Source organism: Podarcis melisellensis (assembly GCF_964234715.1).
Source record: "Podarcis melisellensis genome assembly, chromosome: 2".
NCBI lineage: Eukaryota > Metazoa > Chordata > Lepidosauria > Squamata > Lacertidae > Podarcis > Podarcis melisellensis.
This window is the reverse complement of record NC_138529.1, coordinates 70,463,569-70,482,222: the sequence shown is the minus strand read 5'-3', so window position 1 is coordinate 70,482,222 and position 18,654 is coordinate 70,463,569. Positions and strand designations below refer to the sequence as shown.

The 18,654-nt window shown below is 42.8% G+C and overlaps 1 protein-coding gene across 1 annotated transcript; it reads left to right on the top strand.

Annotated features, from left to right (window-relative positions):
* Positions 1-2,002: 2,002 nt before the first annotated feature.
* On the top strand, positions 2,003-12,360 carry TUSC2 (tumor suppressor 2, mitochondrial calcium regulator). The gene is made up of 3 exons (XM_081900910.1): positions 2,003-2,286; positions 4,590-4,710; positions 9,054-12,360. Exons 1-3 carry the CDS (start codon positions 2,141-2,143, stop codon positions 9,117-9,119), a joined length of 333 nt encoding a protein of 110 aa, XP_081757036.1. The 5' UTR covers positions 2,003-2,140; the 3' UTR covers positions 9,120-12,360.
* Positions 12,361-18,654: the final 6,294 nt, after the last annotated feature.

Genomic DNA, 18,654 nt, shown 5'->3' with positions numbered 1-18,654 from the left:
GTCCCTAGAATGTATTAAGGTGACTATTAACTCTGGAATTGAAGCAGAATAGGTGACCCCTAAACAGAATGCCTTCCTTAGAACAGAGAGTTGTTGAGCCCTCAAGACCCCACAGGACATCACATGCAGAAGATGTTGATGCAGTTCTGTAAATCCGTGTATTTATTTGATAATAAATAAGCCTATTATATCTCCCACAACTACCTTGGTGCCTATTTCCAATAATGTCAGGTACATTGGGATCCACAAGCCATTTCATATTATTTCATTTTGCAGATTTATAAACACTTCATAGCCAAAGGTACAATAAGATAAAATATAAAAAGACACATTCGAAAAACAATAAAACTATTTCATACCTTGCAGTCCAGGCCTAGGCACGATAGTGTACTGTACTTAAGAAATATCATCTGCAAAACAAAAATCTTGTGTGGCTGCTGGCTACCAAAGTGGTCTGCTGAAGTCACAGCAGATTGCACATAAACCCCAGAATATCACAGAGACTCTAAGGACCAGACAGTGTCATCCATACCTCAGTGCTGCAAAGACATGTTTTTTCTCCTTGTCAAATTGTGGCCATACAGTTCCTCTGTACTTAATGGGTTGCTCTTTGTCAAACTTGTGGGTTGCACGCCATCCTGCTGGCAAAATTATTTTTCAGTCCGAATAACTTGTGAACTAGATTTTTATAGCCAAAGGGTCATTGTGCATGTGATTCTCACAGAGCACTTCAATACCATATCCATTTTCAACAACAGGAAAATGTATGCTGTGAAAGGACTTAAGAGTTACCCAATTCAAGAACAATTCTGAACTGGATTTGTTTGTCCTTACTAGTGATGTCACAGCCAAATCAGGCTATATAGTGTCGTATGAACGTCATAGGAGCCTGCTGGATGAGGCCAATGGCCCATCTAGTCCAATATCTTCTGACAGTGGCCAATCAGATCACTGAGAAACCCACAAGCAGGATTTGTGCTCAAGAGTACTCTCCCCTCTTGTGGTTTCCAGCAACTAGTTGGTATTCAAAAGCATTACTGCTTCCAAAATGACATCCAATTCATTATGTGGTTCCCATTTTAGGTTGGTTTCCCTGTGTGGTTCATATTACTGTATCAAGCTGACAACCCAGTGTAAGAGGGGGAGATGTAAAAGATCAAGGGGGAAATGCCAGTGAATAGGATTTTTTGTATAACTTCGGGTATGAGAGATACATTCGGCCTCTGAAATACACTTTCAGCCTGAAGATCAAAAGAGGTGAATTTTCAGTGCAGCCCTAGTAACTGAGGAGAGAGAGGAAGGCAATTTTGTTTACATCTCGGCCTTAAATATATTTTCATGGATGCAGTTTGTATTGTTCTGGAAATAGAAATTGGCTTGGATATGCAAATGCTATGGACTTTTAAGTCATTTTTGGCTTCACCTTTCCCCAAACGTTGCATCACACTGCACCTGTTCATAAACATGTTAGTTAGGAATAAGTCCCGTTGACTTAACTTTTTGCAGCATAAAAGCATACATAACAGAAATTGGAAGTGTACCAGTGAGGCCACTGAAGCTACAAATAAGTAGGACTGCAAATTTGGGTATTTCTTTGTTAAAATAATTTAATATAGGTAATCTGAATTTCTTGAATGACAGTTTCTTTTTACCAGAAAGGTAATTTGTTTGGAAACCAGCTCACATACTGATCTCGCTACTTGCATCAGTCTGCTTGTAGCAGCATTTGCATTAATGGAGGCCAGTCATCCTATCGCCACTTGCTTAGAGGTGTGTTGGAACTGTAGTTCTGAGCACTGGACTCTGATGGAAGTATTATAGCTGTCGGTCTCAATCGTCCTATTGAGAACACAGATCCTGCTTCCCCCACCCACTCTCGCCCTATATAGGCAGCCCGCTCTCACCTCCACAGGGGAGCGGAAGTTGCGTCACGTCGCGGCCCCAATACAGAGCGGCGCTTTCGACCTTCTTTTGGAAGCGGACTTCCGGAGGCGGCGGACCTGGAAGTTGCGTCGCCGGGAGAGGGGCGGAGCTTTCCGGTGCGGGGAAGGTGCCGTTGCCAGCAGCCTCCCCGGAGGCACCGGCAGGCTCCTCACCCTCCCTCCGCTCGCCTTTCCCGGCCATGCGGCCGCTCTGAGCCATGGGCGCCAGCGGCTCCAAGTCCCGGGGCCTCTGGCCCTTCGGCTCGGGCGGGCCGGGCGGCTCCGAGGGGCCGGGCGGAGACCAGGCTCTGACCCGGGCGCGGGGACTCTGCTCGGCCACCCCCTTCGTCTTCACCCGCCGCGGGTAAGAGCAAAGCCGGCTGCTGCTGCCGCCGAGGGAGCCGCGAGGGAGGGAGGCCGCCCTGACCGGCCCGTAGACCTTGCAGAGGCGGCGGCGGGGCTCCATCTCAACCCTCCCCGGTGCTCGTCCGCTTTCCTAACCCCTGACCCCGGTGCGACGCAGGGACTGGCCAGGCTGGTTCCTTCCCCTTGCGTCCGCCCCATCCGAGTCTCTGCCTCATCCACTGGACGGAGATGCGGCGCTGACCTTATGCCAGAGGAAGCGGGCTTTTCTTTCCCGCGGGAGAGGCTCCGCCTGGCGCTTCTGGGGCCGCTTTCTGAAGCCTCCCTTGCGCCCATGGGTCCCCAGCACAAGTTCATGTGCCGCTTGCAGCTCCCCCCACCCGCCGGAGTCTTCCTCCTCGCTCTCTCCCTCCCCCTTGCAGAAAGCCTCGTGGGCGCATGTTGCAAGTTCGGTAGTTAAAGGGCTCTGCCGGCCTTCTGCTGGTCTCTCTAAGGCTGAGGTGCCCGAAGAGTTTGCCGGGCAAAGGGCGAGATTTTGTTTTCTGCGCGCCATCGTGGTGCAAAGAGGTTTCATAGAGGTAGGGGCAATGTTCAGCTACTGAATATTGGCTTCCAGGTAATAGTATCTCCTTGTGCATGCCTCCTGGATTTAGATAAGACTGTCTAACGCTCTGTTTTCCTTGTTGCCTGACATTTGGTTTATAGCACCTCTTTGCTCCAAAGCTCAGATGATACTGTTTTTATGTAGATGTTGAATTGCAGCCTGAAGTATTTGGCAACAACAGACCATTCTGTAAAACCACCTAGGTGTTTTTTGAGAAATTTAGAAAGTTTTTTGGACCAGTTTGTGGGGATAAGCCTAGATTTATTCCGAGCTTGTAAAGTCACTAGCATAGCAAGAAATGTGACAAAGCGCATTCTAGTGGCTGGGAAATAGTGCCTCCATTAGGTCCTTTTGCACTATTGTTCCTTTGCCAGCTCTTAAATTAGTAAATTTTCAGCTGTGCCAGAATGCCTGCCTTCTTCCAAAGTAATGACTGGCATCTGTATTTCCATTCTAGCTAGGCAACTGGCCAGATGTTGAATCAAATGCCTTTGTTGGCAGACTGGCTGCACAATTTCTATATCATGAAAGCAAAGGTGTCATTTTCATTTTGAGTTGCACATTCTTGCTATTTTCTCTTTTCTCATCCCCCCCTCAATGTATCCTGAGAATTCCTGTGGATTTTCATACAGTCTGCTATGAATGTGGCAACACAGCAAAGAAAAGAAGTTACTGAATTCTGAACACTGCTTTGCTGAAGCAGTTGAGTATGTTAGTGAGGAATGTTTAAATTTAGACTTGACAGAATTCCAGTTTCATAAGCTTTGGGCAGTTGTTTAAAAGTGGCAGAAATACCGTTTTAAACATTCTGTTGTTGGTCAGGAGCTGTTGGCATTTATGTAGCAGGAGTGATTATCCAATCCTGTCAGCATCTTACCTCCAATAAATATGTTAAGAAATTAATCATTATGATTAATTATGATTAATTCTAGTTAAATGCCCATTCTGCTTAAGTACAACCATGACACTTTTCTACGCTTTGCCATGCTATAAACTTGTTTTAAATCAAATGCTCTCTCCCTGAGGAGTATCTGACATCTTGTCACTTCAATAGTTCCACCAAGTGCTTTTCTTTTTACTCTTGGCAAAAATTAGTCAGGTTTGTAAGGTAGTCTTCAATATGTGTCTGCACATACTTTGAAATGTTACTGTGTTAGAGCATCTGTTTTGCATACAGAAGGACCCAGAGTCCATTCCTAAGATCTCCAAGTAGGGCTGGGAAAGATCTCTACCCGAAGCCTTGGAAAGTTGATGCCCGTCATTGTAGATAATATTGAGCTAGATGGTCCGACTTGATAGAACACAGCTTTTTATGTTATTACTGGGATGGAATATGATCTCAAGAATTGCCATCTGTTTGATGGGACAACATTTACTATGAGTTTTGTGGAAAAGTTAATTTGTTCTGTGTAAACTATTAGTGCAAGGGGTGGGCGACCTGTGGTAATACTGGTTGGGAGAGTAGGTTGATTAGTAGTAGTATGGTTTCTGCTCATTTTAGGCAACTGCCGTGCAGAATTTCCCCTGACAATTAACCTTCTCCTTACTGTAGTGCAGGGGATGAGGAGCTAGCAAATGGGTGGCAGCAACAGCTGCCAGCTAGCTGGCTTGCTGCTAGCTCTTAGTCGCAGATTTGAAAAGCAGCTGCTTTTGCTTCTTCTGTCTGAAGCTTTTTCTAAATGTTTTTCATTTCTTCGCAGCTCTATGTATTACGATGAGGATGGTGACCTTGCCCATGAGTTTTATGAGGAGACAATAGTCACCAAAAATGGGAGAAAGCGTGCCAAGCTGAAAAGAATCCACAAGAACCTGATACCTCAGGTAACACAATCAGAAGTAAAAGGGAGCTGTTGCAAAGTGGTTTCAAGCTAACACTTGAGGATACTGAGCAACAAGAGAGTCACTGAGTTTATACCAAGGGTAGCTAACCTGCTGTCTTCCAGCTATTTCTGGATTCCCATCAACCCCAGCCAGTGTAACCACTGGTCAGGCATGATGGGAGCCGTAGAAATCTGGAGGCCCACACGTTGGTCATTCCCATGTGATTCCTTTGAATTTTCATAGAAGTGGTTTTCTACATTGCCAGCTTCATAGTACAGAAGTACCTTGGGTTACAGACGCTTCAGGTTACAGACTCCGCTAACCCAGAAATAGTACCTTGGGTTAAGAACTTTGCTTCAGGATGAGAACAGAAATCGTGCTTTGGCAGCGCGGCGGCAGCAAGAGGCCCCATTAGCTAAAGTGGTGCTTCAGGTTAAGAACGGACCTCCAGAATGAATTAAGTTCTTAGCCCGAGGTACCACTGCATTAGTCTACAGCAGGGGTGGAGTGGGGGGGGGCTTTAGGCCCTCCAAATGTTGGACTCCAACTCCCATCAGCCCCTGCCAGTGTGGCCAATGCCAGCTTTATAGTACAGTAGTACCTTGGGTTACAGACGCTTCAGGTTACAGACTCCACTAACCCAGAAATAGTACCTCGGGTTAAGAACTTTGCTTCAGAATGAGAACAGAAATTGCACAGCGGCAGCGGGAGGCCCCATTAGCTAAAGTGGTACCTCAGGTTAAGAATAGTTTCAGGTTGAGAACGGACCTCCAGAATGAATTAAGTTCTTAACCCAAGGTACCACTGTATTGTCTTCTGAAATACTGGATTTGATTGTTTGTGGGGACACCAGTACCAGCCTTCATCGTGTCCAGCAACAATGGTTGTGTCTGTATTGGCCATCTTGAAATCACTACAGATGCAGTTCTAGGAGTCTTTGTCAACCTTCCCTGGGATTTTTTTTTTAATGGTGACAAAACAACCTAATTTTAAAATGCTTGTTCAAGTTCCTGTATGCAGCAACTGTCACATTCTTGAAAGAACATCAGCCACTTTGAATTTCTGTCTTTTGAGCTAGTGATAAAAGGCCCAGATGCCTCATTTCTGGAACTGGATTGTAGTAAATATGAGCACTTTCATAACATTCTATATTGGGTTATTGAGGATTTCGTAATGAATGATGGGAACATAATAAATATTTCATTATTGTTTGAAATGATTTTATCCTGCTGTTTTGCAACCTCATGTCAGCTTAGATCAAATACATTAGTCATATTGAACCAAAGTAATTTAAGACAAAGCAATACGAGTTTTTAATAATAAGATTACATATCATGGCATAAATTAGCAGGCCTATGATTTGCAACGTAGGTGAAATTTGTACCCTGTCTGGATTTAGGAGAAGAGAGAGCAGCTCCATGCTTCCTTAGGGAAGCAGTTCTACAACCTTGGGGCACTAATTCTTAGGATGAATTACTGTACATCCACACCTGTGTAGGTGGCCCAAATAGATATTAATACTGCTGTTAGGTACGAATGTTGTTCTTGTAAGATCCCTCCATAGTAGTAAACACCCATGGCCTAGATCCATGGAACTGTGCACTGTGGTCCCAAGAGTTTGAATTTGTGTTTCAAATGGCTTGAGGGAGTATCTGCTGTTGGAAGAGGAAAAATCAAACATTTCATTTGGTACGTCTAAAGTAGCTCATTGAGTCTCAGCCCCTGCTGAAATCATGGGTAGAGTTTGCCCGATCAGTTTACAGTGAGAATGAGAGGAGGCTAAAAAGGCAAGCCTTGCTGAACATGAACTGATGTGTTGGGAGGCTTGTGGAACTGCTTCTGGTTAAAATCAGTGCAAAATACTGGTGACTATAGCTGTGTAAATGAGCAGAGGAGAAAATAACAGCTACTAGTGGATAATAAAGCTGCAGTTGTAATGGACAGTGTTTTGCATCAACAACAAAAATTCAGATTCTTGGGAGTCACAAGGTTCCCTATCATTATAGAGAAGGCAAGGCAGCGCTGCCTCAAATTTTAGTCAGAAAGTAATATGTCTTGTGATGACTTGGTAAAATTGTAGATGACACTGGTTGGTATATGGTAGAATTTCATGCTGGAAACATGATGTGTAAAGTTCTGTTGGTTCTGGGCTCACTTGAATGAAACTCTTAATGATGATCCAGCACTTGAGAGAAGAGAAGGATAAAGAAGGCTTGTTCTTCTGTTGTCTGTCCTGTATGTGGACACTGCTTCCTTGGAGGTTTTTAAGCAGAAATTGGATAGTCATCTGTCTTGGATGCTTTAGTTGAGATTCCTGCATTGCAGGGGATTGGACTAGATGACCCTTGGGGTCACTTCCAACTCTTCAGTTCTATGATTCTGTGCTATCTCAAGAGCTTCTGACACCTTTTGTTGAGCACTACAATCCTGAAGATAAGGAAAAAGGTAACTGTCTGTATAGAAGTAAGTGTAAAATCTTCACTGTACCCATGTACCTAAGCATGGGAAGTGTGGAGGGTCAGTTATGGCTGTCATAACCTGGGTTTGATTTTGCCTTGACAAAAGGTTACTCTTCTGTCCGTCCTGATTGTGGACCCATTGACCAGCTTGATTCTGTCTTGTAACTAGCACACCAGGGAACGTGGGGTATGCATATAGTTCAATTGAAAGTACAAGTCTGGTTATCTGGTGCTATTTATAGCCATTAACTATAAAAACCTTCCTGTGGCTACTGTTTCTATAAGCATCATGGGGGGTGGGAATGTTCTTTGCTAATGCTTTAATATTATGGACTTATAGAGGCTTCCATAACATCTTGCATTTGCCATTTTTCAAGTAAAAGTAGTGATGAAATATTTTCATTGCTGCGCTGTGGCTCTCAATATTGCTTGTGGCGTATAATTCACTTGAGAAGTGCTGGACCAAGTTTGTCAAATACCACTAATGCATGACCAGTTAGTTTTATACGGCAGTACTTGGAGGTAGCATACCTTCCAATCAATTTATTGTTGGAAGAATCTGAATGCAGCCAGCGTGTCCTAGATTACCACATCTTGACTTAATAAACTGAGATATGAACAAGCGTTTGCATGTTTGCACATATCTGCTTTGTTCCTCCTTCACTCAAGGAGGCAAACAAGCCAACAGGCCATTGTTAAACATAGCTTCCTGTTAAATGTCCAAACTGGGAAGTGTTGATTAATGGTTTCCAGTGAAGCCAACTTTAAACCTTCATCTCCTGACCTATCTGTAAACTATGGTTTACTGCAGCTTCTTGGCTTGTTTGCCTGCTTGTGCATATGGAGGGACAAGGCAGATATATGAAGCTTGTTAGCATCTCCATTTGTTAATCCAAGATGTGATTATCCAAGTTTTTTCACTTGGCCAAATTCATATAAACTCACTTATTAGCCTTGCTTTAATCAGATGAGTTTACTTTCTAGTCCATTGGAAGCTTGGCGACTTTCTCCATTCTATTAGCATTCAGCAAGAATGGAAAACATCTGAATTACTTAAGGCCAAAGTAGATGGCAGCATGAAAGATGATTGATGGCAGGTTAAATTGAGTAAATGCCATGATTCTGAGGAGGGGGGGGGGTATTAAAAAATCTCCCCTGAACCCTTTTCTGTTCAAATCTCTCCTCTTCCCCCCTCCTCAGTTGCTGTTTAACCTATAGAACAAAACCTGTATAGGGACCTAATAACTTTGCAGTGGGAAGGAGCTTCCGTTGGAAAATGGCATGGTGGGCAAGAGTTGAACATAAATACCTAATAAAGCAAAAAACAAAAAACATTAACTTCCTTCTCACAAACACATTTAAAAGGCCATAGAATGTTTAATTGGCCAAAGGCCTGCTTTAAAAAAAATGTTTTTGCCTGGCGACTGAAGATATGTATTGAAGGTGCCAGGTGAACCTTCCCAGGGAGAGCATTCCAAAAATGGGGAGCCACTGCAGAAAAGGCTGCATTCTCTTGTTGCTGCCCTCTGAGCCCTTTGTGGAGGGAGCACACAAAGAAAACCTCAGGTGATGATTGCAGGGTCCAGGTCAGTTCATATGGAGGGAGACGGTCCTTGAGGTATTGAAGTAACTGGCCGTACATTTCCAGCTCATGTAGTTTTCTGATCCTTTATCTCAATTTGTTCCTGTCTAGTTTCTAGGTAGAGTTCATACCCATGACCTAACACAAATAGCCCAGTTGCTTTGGTATGGCTTTTGGGACAGAAGTCATTAAGCAAGGAGCTGTATTAACTCGACTGGCACCATGTCCCTTTATTGCACATCATTTTTAGCCTGATTTTCAAGTGGCATTATCTCATCCTTGTTGCATCTTTCTCTTTACAGGGCATAGTGAAACTGGAGCACCCTCGGATACATGTGGACTTCCCTGTTATCATCTGTGAGGTCTGAGCCATGGAGGGCAGTGTGAACTGTCAGTGTGTGCTATCAAGGCACCTTACCTGCCCAGTTTTACTGTACCTCACGTAAACCAAGCTAGGCAGCCACGTCTCCCTTCAGAGTGATGGATCAAGAGCACAGACGCATGGTTAGCTCTGAAGCTTGTCTGCTAGGATGAGGCGGCTACGGCTACGGCACTGACGGCATCATGGGATCGTATAATCAGGAATAGCATTGGCTAGGGATGTGTGTTGGTAGGACCTGTGTCACGTGAGATGTTTGGCCTTGTTTAGTGACCTGCTCAAAAAAAAAAAACCCTTGCTGAATTGAGTAAAATCCCTTTATCAGCCTTAGGTGGCAACAGATTCCAAGTGTCTTGAGACCACGGAGAACCGACCTGCACCTTTTTCTGACCAGGTGGCCTGCTTTCTGAGTTCCCCACCAGTATTCTTTAAATGCTGACAACGAAGTTTCTGTTTATATGCTGTATATGAGAGTAAAGGTGAGCGGTAAGCGGCTTGTGCTTCTCCACCCCTTTCCTCAAGGTAACATAACTGAATAACCTAATGCTGTACTGTACTTGGAGGGGTGGAGGATGATAACAGAGCTGTACCTAACAGAGTTGTCCAAGGCAGGGTTCCCTATTGAAACAGACTGATGTGCAAGCCTTGCTCCCCCTCTCTCTAATATCTTCCTAGTGAGTTGCACTATTTCCTTTGCAGGCAGTGTCTTTTTCAACTTCACTGCTTGGAAAATTCCACTGACTTCTTCCTATGCTGTGGCACATCAGTAGAGGCTTTTGGCAGCAGCGGCAGCAGCATCTGAGCTTGCAGTTTTCCTGTGGAGCCTTACCAAACAGGCCACCTCTTAGAAGGCGTTTGTCAACAGGTTCTGGTTTCATTCCAAAGTAGACTTCCTTCTTGTGATTCTGCATCTTGTGACTGGGTTGTATTCAACTGGCTTTTACATGGGAGTATTCCCATTAAAATTAATAGACCATGGTGAATTGGTCATGGTAATTAATTTCAGTGGGTCTACTCTGAGTAAAAATGGAGAGTGCAAGGCAGATTGCCATTTCCCTCCCCACTCCATTCTTACTGCTGACATTTCTCTCTCCCCCCCCCCCCAATTAAAACAGAAATAGTTAACACTGTCCTTTTAATCCTTAGGTTTTGCTGTTGGCACTAAGGCAACTTACGTTTCTTTGATCAAAATGTTTACCAACCTGATTGTATGCTTCCCCTGCCCCTTTCTCCAAAGGAAAACAAAACAAAACAATAATGTACTGTGATCTTCCTTTGACAGTCTCCTTGACTCTTTGGATTGGGCCAGGTATTGCCTGATATGGGAGAATGCAGCACACTTTAAAGGAAGGCTATGTGTTTTGGGAGGGCTCTACCCTTTCCCCCAATGTATGAATGTGAAATGTTTGGTTTGTAGGGCCACTTCCCAAACTTGAAGTGGTACACCTGCCTCTCCTTCCCAAGTTTTTGCTTCTAAGATTTAGAGCTACCTGCTGCTGAAAACTGAACAGGCAAAACCCTGTCAGAGGCGCTCTTTATCTTTTGAAGACGGTTTCATATGCAATGCCTGCCTGCCTGCCTTTTCTGCCAACTCTCAGAATTTATATAAAGCTTTAAAACCGAACTGTGGGCGAGTTAGCTGTAAGAGTTGGTTCATTGCACAGCATATTTTCCTCCCCGGAGCATGTCATTGCCTTTCTGAGCACTTCAGGCATTTGCTACCTCAATGTCTAGTTTAAATTTGCTGGTGCAAAGCTGTGCCTGCCAGCAGCATCAATAAGTTTGTGTCATCTCTGCACCTACATGGGAATCCTTTTTAAGCACTACGAATCAGGTTAGAAACAGGGTGGAGTTTAAGTGGCAATGTTGACTGAGCTCTCTATTCAGTGACTGTCACATTTGCCTCGCTGTCACCCTTTCAACTGTATGTCGAGAGTTGTATGTTAGGATTGTTCCTTAGTGCACGGTGGCTTCCTGAGCTGCAGCTGCTCTTCCATGCAGAACTTGTGTATTACTATGCAGGTGTAGAACTATACAGTTAACCATAAAAGGGTAAGAGCATAAACTATTGGCATTGGCCCCGTGTCATATTTCCATCCTCCATCTTCATGTGTCACTTATCTTTCGGTTGAATCTCGTTTGGGTAATGATGGGAAGCTGGCATCTTTATCCTTCATTGGCGAAGGGAGTGTCCACTACCAAAACAAGAGCATCCCGGGGGTGGAGGTGTGTTTGCAACACTCATTGGAAAGCAAAGCTCTGTCTCTGCATTATTGTGCTTAACGAGTTGCAGGCTGAAATCAGTGGGAGGAGGCTTCCTTATTCTTGAACAGTATAGTTGACAACAGATATCAAGCCTGCCGTTTAGAAGTTTTGCCCCACAGCTAGTTCAAGAAGAAGCACTTTGCTGTATGTGAGGGTTGTTTGTTGTATCTTCACACGAGAGTTTTCTCTGATACATGGGACTTGATAGTCATGAGAGATACTGGGAGTGAAAGGCTCGGTGGTGACACCGTTTGCAATTTCCTAAAATACCCAATTTATGTTATTTCATTAGCTGTCTTGGTTTTGAGCAAGCAAATACCCTGTGGTCAGAAAAGAACTGTGCAATGTTGGCTTTCATTTCCCCCTCACTTCTAGTGCTTATATCCATCCTGCTGGGGACCTCCCTCCTACTGGAACCTAAATGGAGCCCGTACCCAGAGAAAGCTTCCTTTCTGCCTAGCTTGAAATTTCTCCTAAGATGTAGCAGACTCCCTGGAGCTACCGGCAGCTGCTTTCAATCCATTTCTCTAAAAGGCTGGCTTGCCCACTGAGACTGTAGCTGTGCAGTTAAGACTTCCTGGATTTTATAATCCTACTGATACTGTCCCTCTCATTGTGCTTTCTGGCAGCCCCATTTCTCTTGAGAGTGGCAGCTGTTGTCAGGCTCGGGGAAGACGGCTTTATACAGGATGCTGATAATGTGAAAGTTGGTGTAAATAAAATATATATATTATCACTATTGTTGGAACAAGCAAAAAGTTCTATTTCCTTTTTTATTACTCTTCTGTGCATATGTGGTTGTGTAGAAGACCCAAACCCACTAGCACTACACTTCCTGCTCCTATAGCATACGGATAGGAACCCTGAAGGCAAATGTGTAAAATATTTATGGTTTGTTTCTCTGCCTTGAAGTGCATTTGTTGAATTTTGTTAAATTTCAATAAAATTATTTGTAAGTCCCAGAACTTTATTTTCTGTTTCTGATTGTCAATTGGTAGCGGATCATCACCCGCTAAAATGAAGGGACTGGTAGGCCCTGTTGATTCTAAATGAAAGTAAATCTCTTCTGTCTTTGTGCTGCTCTGCTAAGCAAGCTACCTTAAGGCACCCTGCTAATCTTGCCTAATGCTTGACCTTATTTTTCTGAAAACCAGCATTCTTAAATGGTTAGGTTTGTGGCTTGTGGCCTAAATGCATTTCAGACTATGAACTGATTCTTCTAACATTGACTCTTGACTGTTTGGGAGGTTAAGTTCAAGCCATTGAGTTATGCTTAGAACTCAGTTTGTAAATAGAGCAGCCGGCTGTAGCTTAGTCCTCCTACAGCATCTCTGCAAATTTAAGCTTATCTCCTTATCAAGTTACAGATAGGTAGCCGTGTTGGTCTGCCATAGTCAAAACAGTGTATCTGAAGAAGTGTGCATGCACACGAAAGCTCATACCAAGAACTAACTAAGTTGGTCTTTAAGGTGCTACTGGAAGGAATTTTTTTTGTTTCTCCTTATCAAGCTTTACACAACTGTGCTGCCATTGCATAAGTAATTATTATCAATTGATTATACCCAAACATTGATTAATTGAAGTCCATTCACAAACCTTGGCTATCACTTGTTGATTGCTGCAGTCTGCAGTTGCTCTCAGTGGTTTGCAGAAAATTGAGTCCCACCACCCAAAATAAACAAAATAAACTTGTTGACCTAAACAGTTCATAGATATATCTGTCTATTTGATCCAAACTTGTCTGTAGGATGTAATGGTAGGCATACAGTAAAAAGAGTTATGTGACAAGTATGTAGATTAGAGTCTAGTAGTCTACAAAAGCTTATGTCACAATAAATTTGTTAGTCTTTAAGATGCCACAGGATTCTTTGTGTCTGTTGCAACAGGCAAATACCCTTCTGGAAGTTCTTAGGCACACAGTATATGCAATATAATCAATATGATCTGTTGAAATATGGAGGCAATCTTATTTTTGATGGAATTCAAAGAGATGATCTGGTTTCAAGATTGGAATTGTAATATGTGGACAAATTCAAAACTTTATTCATGGTAGTGTACAATAGTTTGTACCATTAGAATCTGAATTAGAGTAGATATGGTGAAAATCAATAAATACTATTATATCAATGATGGGCCCATAACATCCATAAAATGGCACTAAATATCTCTGTAGACATACTGAAATTGAAAACCATGAAATGCTGAAATACAGCTAGATAGAAATTCATCAGTACTTAAACAAAAGGCCTTAACAATTTTAAATAAGGGTTCCAACTATGTACTCTGAAATTGTGGTTTTGAAATGGGAAGGGAAAAATAATGAGTCATGTTAAAACTATGAGGAATGGATGTTTGATACACACACAAATATTTTAGGTACCTACTAAGAGCCTAAGAGATAGGGGTAGAAGTTAATATTGACAATGAAAGTTAAGACCTGCAATTCGTCAGATGTTCATGTTTTTAGCTGTGAGGGTAGTGGGTAATTGGAACTGCTGTGTTCTCAGGCCAGGAAGCATAATATATCAGATAAGCTGCAGCAGTGTAGACTCTGCCACTTCTTTTGTTTTTGCACTGATAAGTATTTATGCTGAATTATTTACAGTAATTCCTATGACTGATCACATCACAGAAGATAAAAAAACCTACTATGCTAAATCTGGAGACACCTACAGAGCATCTGTCTGTCAAAGCTGCTCCTATAAATGAACCAGAGGGTAGCAGTTCGATATCTTGAAACTAACCAAGCCGGTGCTAATGATTAACTAAAATTCTGAAAGGCCGGAAGTAATAAATTGTGACTTGAAAACTACATTAAATGCAAGCCTGTGGACCAGGGTGCCCTTTGGCCATTCATATGGTAAATTTCCAGCCACAAGTTGCTTTCACACAATGAAACCACACATATTCCTGGATCTTGACAAATAGGAATGTAATTCCAAACTCTCTTTCTATTGTATCTCACACCTTAATCATTAGGGTTCCTAGAGCAGCATCTGACCTATTCCAGTAAGGGTTCCTTAGACTTGGTATCACATTATGACCGTAAGCAGCATGCTAACTTAGAACTGCTTCCAGTATTGTGTGTTGTTTCCTATGGTTCATCTTCGTAATGTCAGTCTGACAGATGGATACACTTACAAGCTAGTATGCCAATCTGTTTTATGAGACACTTCCTCTGGGAATGTGAACTCCGTATAGGAAACCGAATCTTCCATATAGTTCATCATGTGTGGCAAATGCACTTGCCTATTCCAAGTACATACAGAAAAGCAGCTGCGTATTCATTTGTCACCCATCAACTGCACAAGGATTTGTGCAGTTTCCATGCTTATGGGATGTCTGTGCTTTTAATAAATCCCTTCGGGGAGATGATTTGTGAAAGCGTCTGCAAGCATGAAAAATTAAACATTTGAAATGGCAGCGTGTTATGCTCAAATGCTGCTGCTGCCCATAAGGGGGCAGTCTTCAGCTGCTTTGAGTGTCCCCTTCCCACTTCAAACAGCCCTGGCCACTGTTAGGATTTTTAGTTTAATTTCTGGGTTATGGGAAGGAGTGAGGATTGTGGCTTGGCCCCCATTTAGCCTAGACAATGAGCGATTTGTTCCAACTTTGCTGTGTCCTGTGGTATTTCACCCTCTGCTGAGAGGTTTCCTTGGAATTGTGTAATATGACCAGCTTCTACTAACCAAACCCATCAGTTTCTGGCTGCTGTGGCCATGGCAGCTCTATAATCAAGTTGTGGGCTCTCTTCTCAAGAGCAAAACGCGGTGATGATCAGGAGAGAGCTCTTGTAAAAAAAACCCTGAAGTGCCTTCTAAGTTACTGCAACGGTGATGGAAAGCTTTTTGCCCGGCACCTCAACTTGGTTTGTTGAGGTTGCTTCTATTCTGCTGTGTCATTAATCATTAGCCAGAGGCCTATTTAGGTTTCAGTAGCCCAGCAAAATGTTCCTTATTTTGGTGTGAGCCAAAGAGACAAAAGTCAGAACTCCTTTTTATTATCATTACTTGAATATTTTTTGTGCAAGCGTTTACATTTAAAGAGGATTCTTCTTCAAGCAGACAGCACTTGTTTCTTGACAATATAGAAAGCAGTGTTTGGGCAAAGTCAGTTTAAGAGGACAGTCTAACTTCAAAACATTTGCTATGATTTACTATGAGTAAGCTTAACAGCACTCCTCTATCAGCACCATTACTAATACATTAGTGACTCATCTTTCCTCCAAGCTGTTCAAAGTGGCATTTATTATCCGTCCGTCCCCCCTTCCTATTATATCATCACAACGACTCTGTAAGGTAGGTTAGGCTGAAAGACAGTGACTGGTCCAAAGTAAACCAGGGATCTTCATGGCTGAGAGGGGATTTGAACCCTGGTCTCTCATGTCCCAATCCACCACAATAGCCACTGCACCAAACGGGTTTCCTCTATAGCAGGCACGTCCAATTTCCAAGAGACTGCAATCTGCTCCCACTATTAAAAAAAACTATCTGAAGAAGTGTGCATGCACACAAAAGCTTATACCAAGAATAAACTTAGTTGATCTCTAAGGTGCTACTGGACAATTTTTTTATATATTTCGACTGCATCAGACCAACACAGCTACCTACCTGAATATAAAGAAACTGGCAGTGATCTACCCATTGGATTGACCAGAGTTGTTGAGCTTTTGGGGGGGGGGAGGTGACCAGAGACATCCCTCAACCAACCTGTTGATCGCTGGTTGGACATCCCTTCTCTATAGAGATGCAATGTTTATCTTAATTTCTTTTGATCAGTTGAAAAGGTGACCCTGGTTGTTATTTAAAAGTATATAACTTAATGCACCATTTACCAGTCCATGGGTGACAAAACACTTTTAAGAGGAATTCCTTTCACGTGCCTGCTGGGACATATAAATGCATTATCTAAAAACAAAGGGTGCTTCTTTCTTCAGAACTATTTATATGTAAATATATGCAGATTTAATTGAGGGGTTAAAACTCCTGCTTGAATAAGATTTCTTTAATCAAGTGACAGCTCTATTCCTTTTGTGTTCTTGTAGCTGATAATGTTTGAATTATATACATTTTCTTTGAAGATGCTCATCTCTCCTTCAGATTATGTATACTTGATGTTCATGCAGCTGTGTAAATAGAAGCCTGTTGCTATTTAGCCCAAACCAACCTATTTCCCAATCCAGATCAGCACCAGTACATTTCAGTTACAACTATAGGATCAGACTGATACCTTTAGTGTGTAAAATTTCAGATTCATTGTGTTAATCTCCTCAGTAAATAGTTCTCCACAATGCACTGCCTTCCAATGAAGGTGCTTTCACTCTTATGAGCCTTAGGGATATGATTCTTTTCCTATACTGTATATAGGTTGGCTGGATAGGTCCTATCCATCCTAGGGTTTCAGAGGCAGAAGCTCAGGTAAAACACTGACTTGCAACTTGCTTGGCTCATTTCCTTTAAGACAGTGGTTCCCAGTTAGCTAATTACTGAGGACCCCCTGTTTTCAAAACCTAAGCCCCGGCCCCCTACTTTTGAAAATGTTGATAACTCTCTGGTTAAACCTCTGCAAAGCAGTTTTTAGAACAAAATGTGGGGTAGCCCCTAATATGCCAAAAACGGCAAAAATTTAGTTGGGAGGGAGGCACGGGATGGGGCCGAGCACCCCGCAATTAGTGGTTCCCCTAATTGGGAACCTCTTCCTTAAGACATAATGACACAATGCAAAGTCAAATAGATTTTATTTTTAGTCGTGACAGTTCTATCATTAGCCCAGCATAAACAATGTGACATATATCAGTTTGGATATGGAAGGAATTCTTCACACTCATCCCAAAATGCTTTCTTTGCTTCAGTAATTAAACAAAGGCTTATTGGCATTAGACTCCTGAAGTTTGTAGCTGTTTTTACCCCCAAGGCCTTTTAAACACTTAAAAGGCCGCTGCAGGGCTTGCCAAGGTGAAAGGGCAAGGCATTCCAGGAACCATTAAATAAATTTCAAAATCTCTCCCCCTTAGCTGGGGTCTAGAGAGATGGGAAAGATTTGGCAGGTCTCCTGCTTTGAAGAGTGAAAACCTCCCTTCTCTCCCTTCCTGCCTATCCCCCAACCCTCACTTCAGCGATGATGCACTTTTGGTCTTTCCTGGTGACAAAAGGTTATTCAGTCCCAAAGGACACATGCTATGCTGTGAGATCAGAGGAAGTGGCTAATTGGGCTCTGAAATATGTTGCCTCTGCAGTGCAAGGTCATATTTTGAGCCTAGAGAGTAACAAAGAAGGGCAGGTGATTTGCTCTGAACTGAGACCAGCTGGTGTAGAGTCATCACTGGATCAGATAAATGGCACTGATGAAAGGGTCACTTGGAGACAAATCTGAAGCTGCTGGGTGTGTGTGTGTCAGAAAAATAATTCATTGCTGTGAAACCTATTGCCCCAATGACATCTCTCAGCCCTTGCCACTCTCAATGTTCCCTAGAATTTGATTGCCCTGTGTTTTGAGTATAATGTATGGGCGCTTACCGCTGAGATATGATGTATGCAGCATTAGATATAATGTGGGAATCATGGCTAAAGAGATAGTAGTTAGGACAGTGTTTAAAAGGGAGCAGAAGTCCATTTACTCTGCTTCCTTGAAATTAAGCTGACCCATCCACCCACATGCTGCATAGCCCCATCTTCTGGCCTCCGTAGGCCACAGGATTAGGACTGGACTGCATTAATATGCTTGCAAAGCAGTAACTCCAGATTACTCCAGCAACTGAGTGCAGTGTTTGCATGTACACATACTCCGCTATCCAATTTGAATTAAAGGAAAAATATTTTTTGACACAAAATGTGCAGTAATTCTGAATAAAAGTAAATCCCATCGACAGAAACATATTGGGGTAGAGCTCCACGCCGTCCATGTATTTATTTTATTACATTTTTAATCCCACTCTTCCATTAGGGGCTGAAGGTGGCTTGCAAGTTTCCCCCTCCGTGTCTGGTTTCACCCTCTACCTATTTTATCTTTCCAACAAAATACCCATCTACTGTCCCGGGAAAACCAGGACATCCTGTTTTCTTTTCGTGCAAGAGCACAGCAGCCATTTGAGGTACTGCAATCTTGCCACTGGGGAAACCCAGCCAGATGGGCGGGGTATAAATAAATTATTATTATTATTATTATTATTATTATTATTATTGGGGAGGATCTCGCACGGGAGCATGCTCTTGGAAGACAGCATCTTGGTTTTTTGCCCCAATGTGTTTGAGGGCAAGGCA

What these genes read in the sequence shown, in the direction of transcription:
- TUSC2 (XM_081900910.1), top strand. Translation starts at nt 2,141, where the DNA reads ATGGGCGCCAGCGGCTCCAAGTCCCGGGGCCTCTGGCCCTTCGGCTCG. An exon ending in TTCGTCTTCACCCGCCGCGG is followed by an intron (nt 2,287 to 4,589) that starts GTAAGAGCAAAG and finishes ATTTCTTCGCAG; the next exon opens with CTCTATGTATTACGATGAGG. An exon ending in ACAAGAACCTGATACCTCAG is followed by an intron (nt 4,711 to 9,053) that starts GTAACACAATCA and finishes TTCTCTTTACAG; the next exon opens with GGCATAGTGAAACTGGAGCA.